The 17,232-nt window shown below is 37.8% G+C and overlaps 1 protein-coding gene across 1 annotated transcript in view; it reads right to left on the bottom strand.

Annotated features, from left to right (window-relative positions):
- The window catches only part of LOC140232842 (trafficking protein particle complex subunit 8-like), a 39,929-nt gene extending 31,554 nt beyond the window's left edge, over positions 1 to 8,375 (bottom strand). The window contains exons 1-3 of the mRNA XM_072312956.1: positions 7,800 to 8,375; positions 6,496 to 6,693; positions 793 to 882 (exon numbers count right to left, since the gene is read on the bottom strand). Coding sequence (XP_072169057.1) covers positions 793 to 882; positions 6,496 to 6,693; positions 7,800 to 7,956 — 445 coding nt within the window. The 5' untranslated portion in view covers positions 7,957 to 8,375. The remainder of the gene's footprint in view (positions 1 to 792; positions 883 to 6,495; positions 6,694 to 7,799) is intronic.
- Between the last annotated feature and the right edge of the window lie 8,857 nt (positions 8,376 to 17,232).

The raw sequence follows: 17,232 nt of genomic DNA, 5'->3' as shown, positions 1-17,232 counted from the left end.
GGAAAGTAACGCTGTTTTAAAACCAGCCTGCAAGAATCTTTGACATATAAATCTATTTGGATTGGTCCAACTTTACTATCATGACACCCATACTCTTGATTTGCATGAAAAGAAAGCATGTCACGCAAGAGACCTGAATAAACCAGACATGAATTCAGCATGATTGGTCCAACTAATAAATGACAAGAGTCACCCATAGTCATGCATACGGTACAACTGTAAATCTTATCAGAATGTGCAGTCATGCAAGAGGCCTGAACAGGGTTTAGACACCACATACAACTGTACATGTACTCTAGATATTAATGCACTCCAGAAAATTTATAGTAGCCATTCGTTAACTCCTTTCAAATCTACAGATTTCATGCATGGACATGCACTGATTCATGTGTCTAGCATCCTCAGTGGCATAAAAGCTGTTGGATATTCCTTTCCTTTCCCTCCCAAGAAAAGAAAAAAGAAGGGGAAAGATGCTCTCTAAATTTCAACTTGCCATTTCAAAAATTGATAAATTTATGTAACAATCCACTTGCTGTGTATACTTTGTATAAATGTGTAAAAAAAAAGTAAAATAAAAGTTCAGCCCTTCAGCCACAACAATGACTAGCTCAATATAAAACCATTTAAACAACAAACCAACCAAGCTGTAAACGTATGGGTCAGTGAAGCTGGACAGGTAGCACACATTTCACACAATGCACCTCAACTTCTCTTGACATAAGCATTCAAAAAGCCATTTCCCTGGTTTCTATTCATGGCTTCTTGCATACTACAAATTTGCAAAGAGGATACATGCCACAAAGTGTCTGATGAATTCATGGTCCGACGTCGCCATACTCTGCAGGACACTCTCTCGATACGCCTCATACCAGGGGGTCGATGCTGCAAGAATGGATTAAACACAGAATATGCACAATTGTTACTTCCTACAGTACACTGTATGTAACCTGTGACTGTATTACACTACAGCAAGTTCATATTATTAACATAAATTTACATAGCTGAAGTAAATAAAAGATTTCTATAATAATCTTTGTAAATATGCATATCAATCAGGACTGAGAGTTGAATAGTCAGGTTTTCTGTTTAAAAATATTCTTCACCCTTGTAGCTTTCAAACTGGTATAGGAGACCCTATAGAAAGCATATTCATATACAAAGAAAGGAATAAAAAAAATACATGGTATGTTGCAAATATTCTCTTTCAAATTAACAATTCATGCACATTCATCTCATTTGTCTTCATCAAACTTGCTGTAATTAGCATCAGTTGACACACAGTCCTGGGAATGCAAATCTCAAACATGCATGGAAATGAAATACAAGGAGACAAGACTGATAATCATACTGGAGGCATCATGATAATTAACATCGTAATGTCAACTGACATGCCTCAGTATGCCATATTGTATCAAGTCTGAATCTAGATCCCATATTGCGTTAAAGCAAGAGACTATAGTTTACTGGCTGCTAATGAAAACCCTTTTACATACACAGCCATTGCATTGTTATACAACAATGACCATCAACTTCCCATCAGATGAAAGAGTATACAAAAAGCACTCATCTTTTGTCATTGCATACAGTATTACAGTGTACATATACTAGTAAATCACCAAATTTAGAATATGATCTTTACTGCATGCATTTAACAGTCAACTCCATTACATTTGCCCCTTCATACATGTAATCAAGTCATTACTTGAAAGCATATCAAATGCTTCATCAGTTATTTTGTGAACAATGAAGTGTGAATATTTACGTCGGTCTTTGACCTTTACCTTAATTATCATTTGATCAAAGATTTCATCTGATGCTTGTCCTACTACAAAGTGTATACCCGGCACAGTGTCTGCAACTATTACTACATTATAAATAGAACGTAGAAGTATGTACATTGCAAACACTTGGACGTTTGTTTGTTTTAATGTCTTAACATCATTCTTCTCATATTTCTGACATAGAATATCATATTATACAGTTTGCATATATGGGCATACAACCCAATGTAGATTATGATTTTTCTTCCTGCATAAAGGGTTATACAATGGAAGTTTACTTCTATACAATCATGTACACATCAACACAGAGCTGCAATGTACATTGTACCAAGTACATTCTGTACATCACATGCAGCAAGTTATCGGAGATTTACCCTAAAGAAAGTTGTGTAGCTAAAGCATGAAATTTGTGTGATATCAATGTAAGAGTTTCAAGTTTCAAGTTTCAAGTTTCAAGTTTATTCAAAGTTTCAAGAGATCAAGAGATCTATTCAAGAGATCAGCCATATTATACTTTTTTTTTTTACTTGCACGGAGGTGTACAATTTGTAATCAACGAAGTCACGACAACTTTAATGCAAGTATACGTCAGTCATGTTTAGTGTAGAATCTCATGGGAACCTCAAAATTAACACCTTGGTCACATGACAAATGGTTTGCATGTCATGATTGAATACATGTACAGTAGTTGTACAAATTCACAACTGAGTGTCCCAAAATACTGTTCCCTTGGTCACAAAAAGAAGTTACAATGTTTGCGGCTTCCTTATAGACACTGTACATATCCATCTACAACATTTTCTGAAGCTGGTGGCTGAATTTTCTTGTATTTTAGCTACCACTTGAAATACATGTTATACAGTGCATGTATGTTATCAAGCATAATAGTGTAGAGTCTTAAACTCATGGGTGGTAATGAGACAGTATGGAAAGAATTGATTTATGATTGATACAGTATATTTTTGTTTGCAAGCGGATCTTTCATATCATTTGATAAAGTTAATACATGAGATGTAAATAAGGCCAAAATTCATTTAAGAATGTACATAAACTATACTGTCTGCACTTGAACCTGCAATGTGACCCATCTCTGTACTTTTTTTTTTTTTCCGGCATCATACTGATCATATTTCTTGTTACACTTTGCATACCTGTAAAAAATATTGCGACAGTTAATTATTTTTTATTCCAAATAGAAACTGTGTGTGTGCTCTTATTTAGGGTGGTAAGCCTTAGATGCATTCTTTCTGGACTCTCCTTCAAATCTGTCAGACATACATGTATCAATACTAGTAATACAACTACAATTGTATACATTGCATTAATCAATTCACATTAGTGAGTGCATGAACACCAGGAATACTACATGTAACATGAGAATATTTTCTCAAAACACAGCAAACGCCAAGTGATGTCTCCCCGCATATTGTATAGCCCAAATTTGTGATTGGTGTTTTTCAATGTAAGTTCATTGAATAGACTTTGACTTCTGACCTTGTCCAACTTAACCAATATTCATACTTGACTGGCATCTGCAGGTGACGTACCTGTGGTGTAAGTTTTGTGGTGAAAGCTCAAAGCTGTGGAAAGTTATTGAGAGCACACAATATATGGTGCTTAAAAGGAAAAGTTCATTGACATTTTGACCTTTGACCTTGTCAGAATTCACTAATATTCAAACTTGGCCAGCATCTTCAGGTGATGTACATTCACCTGTGGTGTGAATTTGATAGTCATACACCACTGTAGCTCAAAGCTGTGGGAAATTATTGAGAGAACACAAAAATACTATAGAGTGCAGTGCGTATTGCTGTACATGTATGTGGTAAAATTCATTGACCTTCTGACCTCTGACCAGAATCTCTGACTCTGACTCAGAATTCACTAATATTCAAACTTAAGCAGCATCTTTAGGTGATGTACAATGTACCTGTGGTGTGAAGTTGGTGGTCATAGATCAAAGCTGTGGAAAGTTATTCGAGTACACTACAATAATGTGTGTGCATTGCTTATGAGGTACAGTTCAGTGACCATTTGACCTTTGAACTTGTCAGACTTCACCCATTAAATTTGACTGGCATCTTTAGGTTACTAGTGTACAGTGTGAGTTTTGTGGTCATATATCTCAAATCTGTGGAATGTTATCGAGAGTACATCACAATACGGTGAGCACAATGATTTATCAGGGCAAGTTCATTGACCCTTTGACCTTTGACCTTGTCAGACTTCACCCATGTTCAAACTTGACTGGTATTTTTAGGTTATTAACTGGATTTCCTTAGAGTGAGAAACCCTGCTCTCTATAATGTTCTGCTTTTCCAACTCCACTGGGGTTTTAGCAATAAATAAGGGAAAAACACAACATGTTCTTTTGACCCCTTTTGACCCCCGTTACAGTGGCAGGATGGCCTACGTTTTTGTGCGTTTACACTGGCTTGTCGAGTGGCACCAGGCAAGTGAATTCTTCTTTGCATGTTGTTCTTTTCATCATAGTGAACTGTGGTGCTCTTCATACAACGTAAATGTATTTTTTCCCCAAGCGATTTCTAAAGTACAGCTGAGTGGGTGTGGCCACTCATTTGGGTCCGCTTGCGTTTACATCAACAAAAGGCAGACCTCAGGCGTTTTCATCAAAATGAAGGCCTGCCTTTTGCCCACTGTAAACAGGGTCATAGTCTGAAGGTCTCACGCTCACGTCAGTATCGCCAGTTCACTTTCTACACATCCATGCAGACTCTTACCCGAGGACATAGCAAACTCGGGGGGGGGGGGGGGGGGGGGGCGGAAGGGGAGGGGCAGCTTTATTTGAGAGCTGGGGGCATGGTGTCCATTTGCATATATTCCATCACACTGCTAAAAAAATATCTGCCAAATGCATTGTTTTTAGAAAGTTTGACTATGCAGTTAAAAAAGAAAAAGACTTAAAGGGTGTGTACAGTTCTGATCGCCTTTTATTATTAGCACTTTTTTGGATATCTCAGCCGTTTGAAAATCAATTTTCATCAAATAAACGTTGAATCCTTCTTAAAATTACATGCTCTTTCATATTCATGAAAGGCTTTTCATTATCTTACTTAGGAATGTTTAAAACATGAATCCCTACCTCAACCAGTACTGTACAGTCCCTTTAAAGCTCTATCACTTCTGATTCTGGAGAAGAATATTTTGAATAATTTGGGAGGTTTTGGCTCCCTGGGGCCCCCACAGGGAGCACGGTGCCCACTTGAACAAATTGAGATCCTATCCCTATAGGAATGCTACCTGCCAAGTTTGGTGAAAATCCATCACATTGTTTTCAAGAAGAAGACGAAAATGCACAGGTTAGGCCTGCGTTTGGACCCCTCCCCTTCCCATCCCGTGGGTGCCAAGGAGGGGGGGCACCCCTGATTCCGCTATGAACAAACTTGCAACTACAGTCATCAATGTACTAACTCAAAGTAGATAGTTAACTTTATAGCTCTATCACTTCTAGTTCTAGAAAACAAGATTTTTAGTAAAAGATCCCTGAATTTGGGGGGTTTGGGCCCACTTGGTGTCCCCCCCCCCCAACAGGTGGGGCAGGATGCCCATTCGAACAAATTGAGATCCTACAAACTGTATCCCCCTAGGCATGCTACCTACAAAGTTTGGTGAACATCAGTCATGGGGTTTTCAAGTAGAAGATAAAAATATTTAGGCACGACACACGCCAGACGCCGGACGACACATGATGGACAAAGAGTGATTACAAGATTTCACTTGAGCCTTTGGCTCAGGTGAGCTATAACGGAGCAAATACAGTACCTTTAATGATAACTTTTCTATCACACATACCACGTATTCCTTGAGACTGGCAAATAAAAGAGTCCCAGTAAGTATTAAGAGTGGCAGAATGAAGATTTCTTTCTCTCATGAAACACCAGAACAGGTTTTCTTGTTCTAAAGGGTTACCTTCCATTGCCTCAGTATCAGTTAGTGACCCTTGATAAGAAAACTAGAATGAAGTAATGGAGGGATTATTTCTTCTACCTGAAGACAATGTGAAATAACATATCGTCGCTGGGGCGACAAGACCTTGTATCTGAAATTTTGGTGAAAACTACTTTTTGGATTAATGGTCAGATTATCAGTTAAGTGATGTCCTGTCCAAATCCTAGCTGTCTTACCCCAAATACAAAGCCACCATGGCATGTCAAAGGAAAGGTTCTCCCATTTGATGCAGTGCTTTGGCTGCCATGTTTTTGTTTTTGTTTTTGGTTTTTTTGTTTTTTTTTTGTTCTCCTGAACATTTGACATTTTGTAGATAAGAGGTCTTGTTGCCCCAGCGACGATATTCATGCACAAAAAATAAAACTGTTAACCAATATCATGATTCCAAGCATTCAACTAAAGGCATCAAATTCATGGGGCCAAGATGATCTTTCCAAGTAGCCTACTACCGACTTCATTGATTCCATACAAGACTTCATGCAATGCTACGTCTAGTGTTTCCTCGGGAATTCTCCCTGAAAAGCAACCCGATATACGCAAGTGGTTCTTCAAAAAGAGGAAAGAGAAGCAGCACCTTCTCACTGCTAAGGTGAAATTCCCAGCCCCAGCAAAGTAAATACTGACATAAAACAAACAAATGGCTTGTAAAATCTCAGCAAGCTGCCTTTAAAGCCTTGCCAGATGGGGCAACTTTCAAAGGTACCTGCAGTACAAACATCCATCTTAAGATTGACAGGGTACCCACCGCTAATTTGAAGATCATATGATCCCACCGACAGCACACTGCTTTGTCCCTCGGAAAGGGGTAGCTGAGAGTTCTGGACAGCGTCATGGCACAACTTCTTGTGGATGGCTGCAGATGGCGGCTGGGTGTTCATCTCCTGAATGATCAGGCACAGGTTGTGGATAGAGTGGGACTGTCCCGCTGGATCTCGAATGTGTGCTGCACATGAACGGGAAGCGGCGAGAAGAAAACAGGAAGTTGATACAATTTTTGCATATTTTTTTCTGCCCTCTTTAGCCCTGCTATCAACTTTAAAACTTTACACATCTCTCACAAATTTGGAAAGGGGCCATTTTTTCTGACTTTGAGTAGCCGTTCATAATATGCTATTCAGTCACCGTTTTGTAATTCAGAGCAAAGTGCTACGATCAAGGGGTACTGTATATGCCATATATTATGCAAGTAATTCAATACAAGATGATGCAAATTAGGACTTGCGCATTGTAAGACAATTACAAGGACTGGAGCATAGTGCATCCAAAGAGCAAGAGGCAACTTTGGTTTGCTTTGAAATCATGTTACTACTACTAGGAAAAAAAAAGTGTGTAAAGGATAAATGGAGCATCCCCCCCCCCCAATACATCATCAGCAAGATCTAAATTATGAGCTTGTGCTTGGAAATTGAATGTGCCATGACATTGACCACAGCTGTGCTGTGCATAAAACTAAAAAGTGTATTAAACCAATGTGTCACAGATTGTATCTAAACGGTCTCTACAGACATTCTAGTAGACCTGTGTCCGAGAAGTTCCGAGAAAAAGAAATATATAAATTAAATGACAATGTAGAACTAGAAAAAAACAAATTTGCCTCACTGTTACATTATAACTTGGTTAGTGTTAAGCCCAGCTAGAATTCCGTACCATGTACAAAAAAAAAAAAAAACCAACAACCCAAAGAGACATGATTAACAATTAATGGCTTTACAATGTCAAGTATAAACACAATAACAGGTAAGGACTTCTGGCAGAGGGACATTTGTGCACTGTTTAAATCATGGGAATTGGGATATCGACTGTCTCATTCCTTACAGCTACAGTTTCGGAGCTTAATATCGATCAGCACCACCTTCGAACCTTCTGCTTACCTTCTGAAGTTAATTAGCAAACGGGCTTTAAAAGATTTCTTTGGGTGTAAGGATTTCTGGCATTTTGAAGGGACATTTATATTTGTGTAAACTTACTGTTAACATGGGATATCATTCTTCTAAGTTCTCTAGGGTTTCGGATCTTCATCCGATCACCACCTTTAAACCTTTTGCTTACCTTCTGAAGTTAGTCGGCAAAATGGCCGCAGCATTTCCACAAAGGACAAGTTGTTCTTCTGAGCAAGGACTTCAGCATCATGGCTACAAACCACAGCAACGGTTGGTCCAAATGTGTTCTGAATGAACTCTCTCGCACTGAGCGAGCACTGAGCCATTTTCAACAGTCTGTCAGCAACCAAACCTGGGCAAAATACACAGATGCTCCTCTTCCAGGGAATAAAATTGAATTTAGTTTTGTAAAAAGGTGTTGATATCTTAGATCTACCTACATGTTTCTCTACAATGAGCCACTGTTTACTCACGTTACTCCAATAACATGATAACACCTGTGCCTGGGCTGGATGCTAGCTCTCTAACGTGGACACAATCAAAGGCTAATCCATCATTCATTCATTCACACAAGTAAGTTTTTACCACGTAGTAATGCAAATCACGGCCCCAACGACAATAGCGGCATACAGACAACCTTGTCAAAATCATGAGAGTGCCACGATTTTTCAGTAGGTTTGAAGACACCAGTCGAGTGAATAGGGTGTAGAATTAGGGCTGTGGAATCAAAAGGTTCCCTCCCTCGGTCCCGATTCTACCTATACACTGCACTATACACAAGACCGCCCCATCGATGCGAAACACCGAACGAACGAGTGCATTTACACCACTGAACTCTTATCAGTGGTATACATAGTACACACATACAGCGGTCGTACGGTTTTGGTCTTTCAGCTCGCCATACATAGCATACGCCATACTTCGCGAGCCTACTCTGCAGTGTTGACCTGCACCGTATGTCATTGCATGGAGTGACAACTGCCCAGGGTACAAGCGAAATTGATAACACAAATTCAGCACGAGATGGCGACAAACTATTTTCGAGACGGACTGGAATGTGACGCTCTCACGTCCTGTGAAGAAGTCAAACAGAATCATTAGCTGAAGATAATACATTGCACAAAACACGTAAAAGTTAAAATACATAAAAAAAGTATGTAGTTGCTCTTCATGTTTGTTTTTTAGCACATCATTTTGATCTCAATACGTAAGTAAGTAAGTCCATTATCAATATAGAGCAAAGTAAAACATTTCCAGTGATATAGGCCCTACTTAATTTGTTACATGGCAGGGAATATTTTTTACTTGAAGTTATAATAAAAGTTTTATTTTCTTAACATTTTTCTGCAGCTTTCATTGCAAATATGTCATATTAACAAATACAAATTTAATTAGTTTTGCCATCAAGTACTTTGTTTGTTCATTATTCTGCGTTTTCCTGGCATAATTATTTCTTTTTCATGTCTTTCACTTAATTTCGAATTTTTGCTTCACTGTAATTTTGATAATCTGTAGGGCCTATAACCTGCGTAGGCCCTATTTGTGCGTCAATTGGATTGTTTTCCAGTGTTAATTGTGTCTAGTGCAAATTAGTGTTTGCACTTTGAAAAACGTAATCCTCATTCCACATCGTATAAAATGTTCATCTTATTGCAAAGATCTTCCCTCTTGCCAACGGGTCTCAACCGGACTACCCCGCTTATTTTTCTTTTTGAAATAAATTCTGGGCAAATACAAATTTATGTGAGTACTGTCAATGATTTGCGAGCACAGGACGTATGAATTGATGAACAGTGTCTGTGCCATAATATTGTAATATCACAATAAACTTTATTTGCATTCTAAAACAGGTACATGTTTGTATATGAGCATCATATTGACCAGTATACAATGGTACATAGATGAATTTAACACAAATACATCTTACGGTTTATTTATTATCATTATTATTATTATTTATTCGACCAGGTAAAGAATATAGGATACATATCATTAACATCACAAACATGAAACAAAAACCAGAATGAACATTACAAAGGATACAGTGTACTGTACACGTTACACAAAATGAAAATGAAATGAATGGAGACTACATGAGGGTCTTCTTTTCTATTGTCTTCTTTTCAGTGTTCCACGTCCCACAAGGTTAGCTTTCTAGTGGAACACTCTTTTCCATCACGTTATGATTACTTCTTCTTTTGTGTTACCATGACAAACTGTGCATTGTTCATTTTCTTGTTGTTGTTGTTGTTATGATACCATTCGTGCATATACTTTATATTGCGTTCAATGAACTGTCCTTCCCAACTGGATGAAAGTCAAATTGACACATGTACAGCTTTGTATCATGTATTTTATTTTTATGGAAATAAATAATCTATTGAATTGAATTGCATAAGAAACCATCTGGTTTCTAATTAATTTCTATCTTTTTAGTTCAGATACTTTTTAACATCTGCCGTGTAGAAACAGATTGAGTGATGTAGTAACTGTTTTAACTCATACTGAATGTTGTCCCAACGTGGAGCTTCCAAGAGAACTTTGATTTAAGAACCTTGCGGGGAGATGATACACTAGTATTATTTCCAAGTCGACACGTTAAGCAAGAGGAAGTGGTTGTGCTGGGTTTAAAAAAGAATAACACTTTGCAGCGGATGGGATGTGATGGATTAACGAATTTAGTGATCGGTAGAATAATGGATGAGAGAAAAGGAGGGGGATGTACGCACCTATTATGTACATAATAGTGCGGATTGTTTTTGTTTTTGTTTTTCATAAGAAGCACTAAAAACCTTCGATGAAATACAGAAATACACTGATAACGCCTAATATAATCTTCGTAATTACGTTGTACATTTATATATATCAAGATTTGTGACAAATTTCGAACTTGAACGCGTAATGCAGTTTGATGTTTGACGTTATAATTTACTTGCTGACACCAGGAAATGGTTTGACCAATTATAAAGGCTAACCGACACAGAGAAATTATAGCTCTTACCTTTTCTAGGGTTCATCGTATATTAACGGACCGGATTGCCATGGTAACCAAGGGGCAGACGGGGATCGTTGCCAGGTAGGCCATAAATAAATTTAATATGTCAATCCAGCTTTTTAGGGGGCCCCTCTGAATCACCATGAGTCCATAATAATATCAAACTCGATTCATAGACAAATGATCTCGGCCCATAATGGCAAGGATGTACCAGGAGCCAATAAATTCAATGTCAGAATATACTCTGTTGACCCGCTGCATCATCGAATTGGTGTATAGTTCCACGTACAGTCAGTGACGTAGCTTACACTGAACACACCCGGCCTTTGTCATGCGATAAGTGATGGGTTTATCAAAATTTGATGGTGTGTTTTAATATGTAACTTACCAGTAGCATGTTTCTGAAAACAATACTCTGGAAACAAAGAAAAAACTCTCGCAGAGAACTTGGTTACATTATGTGTGTTAAAATATTATGAGTAGTCATGTTGCGAAAAAAAGAAGAAAAAGAAGAAGAAAGAAATAGGGCCCCTACTCCAATTCAGTTGCATTGCATATAAAACTTTTGTAATAATTTGAAGAAAACAATGCCCCAAAAGTGTTCAAGCTTGTCTTCATCTTCTACGAAATTGTCAAGGGTGTCAAGTCTAGCTCATATCATCACAATGACAAATCAATAATTCATGGCGCCCTTTGATAGAGTTTGCGTCTTTTTTCTTTCTTTTTTCTTACGAGCAAAATTGATGCAATTTTCCTTGTGAGGTTAAAGACTGCAGGTATCCTCACATTGCACCCGATTCGGAGGAAAATAATTTATGAATTCAAACCACGTGACTATATTTGGCCAATACGCATTCAAAACAGACCCATGTACTTTGAAATGATGACGAAAATTAAGGAAGGGGGAAAGCAGCCTGCGCACGAGTACACAAGCGGGGATAAACTACCGGTGATGAATATCAAGGAATGAAATCTACGACCATTTACATGCTTTAGCGACAAATCTACAAATACAATTTCAGAATTGCTGTTGGATCTGGGATCATTGCAACAACAGCAACAATAACAAAAACAACATCAACGACGACGACAACAACAACAAAAGAAAACATAATCAAAAATATAGCATACATCCCCACAAGTATATTTGCTTTAATTATACTTGCATGATACTAATGAAAGAACAAAGGGCCCAAAATCAGCGGAACGTTTATCAATCGCACCAAATAGAAAGAGGGGAGTGACTCTGCGGTCCGCAAGGAACGAATTTAGCCAACATAATCCAATTTCCGCCATGAGCTGCGGCATACAGCTTCTCGTGCACTGTCTGATATTTAGTCAGAGTAGCAACTTTACCGAACGCAAAATGGTATACGAAGTATCGCTATCCACAAAACTCTTCGCAACACTATCGATGCAGCGGGAATGATTATGTGTTCGTGATTACAAATTTTGTGCAGGGACAAAAACAGTGATAAACGTGGATAACACACCAACAGGAAACCTTCGGTGACACTGTGTTGCCATATGTAAGTATTTCTTGCTTTTTTTCTGCGTTAACATTCTCCGTTTCATTCATCATTTCCAAAGAAGACGAGCATATTGATTTTTGTCAATGATTATGAATATTACTGATTCCCTGATTTGTAATTACTGCGTGACGTTACACTGCGAGAATACGTGTATATCATTTTGGTCAGTATGTTGCTGCCGTTACTGCTTGCATTCTTTTCTATGTTATTCATTTGAAACGACAGCTTCAAATATTCACAAAATTCTACACATTTGCCGTGACTCCGTGAGGGGACGTTTGGTCAATGAATCAAACTGTGTAGGACCTATATTTAGATTAAGAAATCAAATTATATCTGTTCACTATATTTCTAAGATATATCTCATATTATATAGTATCATAACATAATACCAACGGCCGGGATACGGCTGCTGTATCGTGAACATTTGGATATATATCTACCACCAAGTTATGCAATGATATAGTATATTATTTAAAAGACAATCTATCTATCTTTCTTTCTCTCTCTCCCTCTCTCTCTCTCTGACTGAATGCATAAACATATTATGGTACATTATTTTTATGCATTCATTTGCACTGAAAGTGGTCAATCAAAGGGTTTTGTGGTGAAAAAATAACAGACTGTAGAAAAATCTGATCAGATCAATAATTACAAAATGTAATTACAACTTACTAAATATACGCTATTTCAGTAAAATGTATATATTATGTAATATATATATATATATTATATTATATATATATATATATATATATATATATATATATATATATATATATATATATATATATATATATATACCTACCGGGGGAGAATGAGAGAGAAAAGGATAGTATAATTAAATGTTAACGCTATGCTGTGCATAATGCTGGAAAGAAGGGCTGGACCATGTGTGTACAACTTTTACACCACAATGATTCGCTGTAATAAGTTATAGGTCTCAACAGACGATATTATGGCGATGCTGAATGGCTCGATTAAGGGATAGAGTTTCACCTAATCCCAAAACAGGAAAGGCCCTTAATTAAGTGTCTCGCAAGGACATTGACAGCGTGTTAGTTGCACTGTCAGACTGGCTAATCACTTTCTTCAACTCACACCTTATACTTGAGAGGGAGAAATCTGCTTCCATGATTTTTATGCACGCGGCATCATATCATTATCAAAGCATTTATAAGTATCTATTTCAAATGTGTTTCATCGCCTACTCGCAGTTAGCAACAAATCGGCCGTCACGCTTTATCTCAACGTATATCATCCACCACATTAAAATGTGTTGTTTGCAATGTTTGGATCGCATTACCCAATAATGCGTGACCGGTTACCCTAAACGCCCTGCAGCATTAAAATAATCGGTCTCGTAATACAACCAGGGAATCTTTGACTGCATCGGTATGCCTATTAATGTTATCAACAGCAGCATCAGTACAAACTGTTCTCTTCAGCCACTGGGTACTGGGTAATGAGAAGTGTGGAGGCATGCAATATACACCATGCTGTCGCACCTTAATTCATTCTTGGATTGCAAAACCCAAATGGAACCGTGTTGCATCATAAGCTGCACCAGTTCCTTACCTTGGAAAGTTCAACTATAGGTCTCTGTAATTAAGATTTTATTGGCACCCAGCGTAACAGAAGACGAATCTATTACGTTAATGTTCTTGGAGTTACAAATAATGTTCCATGTGTCTTACAAATTACAATATTTTGATGACAGACGCTCACGCGAAATATTCAAATCAGGTAGACACAAATTGGTAGAATTCATAATTCATGACTCTTGTTTTCCTTTAAACTTTGTTTATTTAAAAAATTGCAACATTCATTGAGACGATGCAACGCCATCTGTACGCCTGTCTGTCTGCCACCGTTTATTCCTATACCACAGTTAGTTTTGTTCATTCACTCTCACGTACTCTTCAAACTTGAAGACACTATTTACCTTTTGTAGATGAAACAAAATCCCAGCTTAAGTGCTTCAAAATAGTTCCAAAATGTGAGTTTGGGATAGAAACGACCAATGTAAAAACTGTTTAACATACAAAACATGAACAATAGTTTTATTAAAATATTGTTTCAAGAATAAACTGTCTACAATTATGCTTTATTGAAAAAAAAATAGTGATATCTCCTTATATTTTAGGCTTTATTGCGAAATTTTTAGATGGTAGATGTTTTGTGATACAATTATTGACCGACACATATGCATCAAATGTGATAACTTGAACTTTTTTTAAATCACTGCTCCCAATGGTAAACAGTAGCTTTAACTGATAAGACCACTGATCGTACCTAAGAGACTAGTTTACTAGCACACTTCAGTTTTAGGCACACCTTTGCAACAACAAGGCTTGACAACAACATGACTTGCCTGAGTATTGCCCCGACAAAGCAACAACTAAATGTATTCAACGTGCATTTTAACTGTTGAATACGTTGCCATCAACAAGTGCAAGGAAAATCTGCTTACGAGGTACTTGTTAGACTGGAAATATCCATAAACAATGTTTGCATCGAAACTGTACAGTGAGCAGATACATTTAGCATCGGAAAATACCTCATACATTAATTGTCGTTAATCTAGACAAGATTGAAATCTTAATTTAACAAGCGGCATGCGGGCACCCATAAACCACATTCCTACATGACTTTTATGATCATTTTAATATGATTTTGTTGAGCATTTCATTCTTCTTTTTTTCCTGTATGAAGTAGAGATTTATAGTTGTTGGATGTGTGACAGATGGCAAGGTCACGCATGTAAATTGATTGTACGCGTGGGGGCGGCGGCTCACCATTATAGAGCCGTACGGGACGGGTAAGGGGATTGCCGGATTGACTTCCCCCACAGTCAGTAATACAGTCAAATCATCAAGGATTGGATATACGCCGCACAGAGCGCTTGAAATCAAAGAGTTTATTACCGCGAATGCTCCCAATTCAAATGTGTTTCAGCCGTGATAACGGCTCATTTTGGTCCATTCTGATGACTCGGCTAAGAAGGATTATCTCCCACGTTTGAAAGTAGAAGAAAAAAAGGAAAAAAAAACTGAGGATATGAAGAAAATCAAGAACTCAATGTATGGCGATGCTGCAAAACAGAAGAAAAGCTAGGGAAAATTCAATATAAAAATGACTCTTATTTATTTCGTATCATAAATGAGAGGGGGGAAATGATTAGATCTCTGCTAGAATTACAGCTGATTCCTGACATGCGGTCAGAACATTCCAGCCAACTATAAAATTCGGTGCAAATCTGAAGGGCTTTTTATGGCTCTGGTCAGAGCAGAACAGTAAATTTCAAAATGTATATACTCAAACTTAAAAGGAAACTTTTCCGCAAATATCCCCGACACAATGTGCCCCCTTTTCTTTCTATTCCCCTCCCCCCGGGCCCCCACGCTCCCTCTCTCTATCACTCTCCAACCCCCACCCCTCTCTCTGGCAGGGAGAGAATTAGGCCAAGGCGAGTCCAATGTTGCACAAGATCATAAAAAACCTTGCTGCTCCCCACTCCGACCTCATTATGAGGACCGCTTATGGAATATTGACTACAGCAGTTCTTTACGTCCTTTGTATGAAATGTAACGATGCTATTGTTGCCGCCAATATTTTTACGACCACTTTCGTTATGAATACGATCAATGTCATATAAATCCTTATCATCAATGACATCACTCCACGATTGTCTCTAGAAGAATTTAAAGACATTAAATAAAGTATAAGAACCATTTAAGAAGTAGTGTCGTTTCTTTACAGTCCCAAGAGTGCATCATGTCTGATTTTTCTCGATTTTTTATATGAATCACTGACTTTTAGACTGATCTTATGAAAGTGATCCTTAAATAATGAGGTCCGTCTGTTATATAACAGAAGTCATTTTCAGCTGTGAGAGGATTTTCCCCTCTACGAGTACACGTAAATTTGATATGCTTCCAAAGATATTGGCATCTCACGTGAAACAGAGCAACAAATAACAAAAAACACACAAAAGAAATAAAAGAAATAGAACACAAAAAACCCCAAAGAAGAGCAAAAAAACACCTGCAGACAAAATGCACGTTCATCATGCTATTGGTCATCATTGCTATTCTGCGCGTGACGATGAGGGCAGGTGATGAAGCGTTTACTTATAATACAAGTAAAAGACCACAGGCTATGACTTCGCACTTCCTTTCACGCACAGATTTGAGTTCAATCTGAACGCAATGTCACGATTTGCTTCAGCATCGTGTTCTCAGAGAGATGGAAGATTCGCCTTTGTGCATTCATCTCATATCTTGAATGGTTTTTGCTTTATGAGATGTACTAATGTTAGAAAAGAAACTGGGGCTGTAAGTGATATTCGCGTGGAGTTTTGACCTTCAATGCTTCCGGTCTTGGACGGTAATACCCGTTCGAACACAAGTGGGAAGTTTATAGGCAAATAAAGGGATCGCGGGAAACGAAAGAAATGATTTATCCAAAGTCATCTAGTATCACGTTCATATATTACTCAGATTTTTTTTCCCCTTATACAAAGGGGTGAGATTATTTTGCGTGTCTCTGTTCCATATCTTATGTATTATCAAGAAACTATATTTCCTAACATTCGCCAAATAAACAAATAAATAAACAAAGGAACAAACATCAATATTTTCGGCGATTTTGTTTATTACAAGAGATGAGCAAGTGGTAAGCAATCAAGCGACTTCAAAGTTATGTCCACATCCGAGGTCACCTTTGATCGCCAATCAATATTGCTTAACGACATTAAAACAATCGAGTTTTCTGAAGATTTACAAAATCATGTGACTTTTTGAACTGTCGTTGAACTGTTGCTGCAATTTCACTCACGTCTTTTCAACACAAACTTTCTCTTTGCGGTAAATTTTCCCTTAAAAAAAAGTCGATTGTTGAAAATCCACTGAGAAGTACATTGCACAATCTCACTGTAGGGCTGGCTTTTATGTATACCAGTATACGACCAGCCAAGATTAGAACTGCAACGTATGATGAAAGAGAAAATGCAGGGTCAACCGTATCAGAAAAACCTTCCGCTGTCCAAGAGTGACATACTGTACTGGAGTTTA

This window comes from Diadema setosum, chromosome 9 (assembly GCF_964275005.1).
Source record: "Diadema setosum chromosome 9, eeDiaSeto1, whole genome shotgun sequence".
NCBI classification, from domain to species: domain Eukaryota; kingdom Metazoa; phylum Echinodermata; class Echinoidea; order Diadematoida; family Diadematidae; genus Diadema; species Diadema setosum.
Note: the sequence above shows the minus strand (reverse complement) of the source record. Positions and strands in the feature narration are given on the sequence as shown.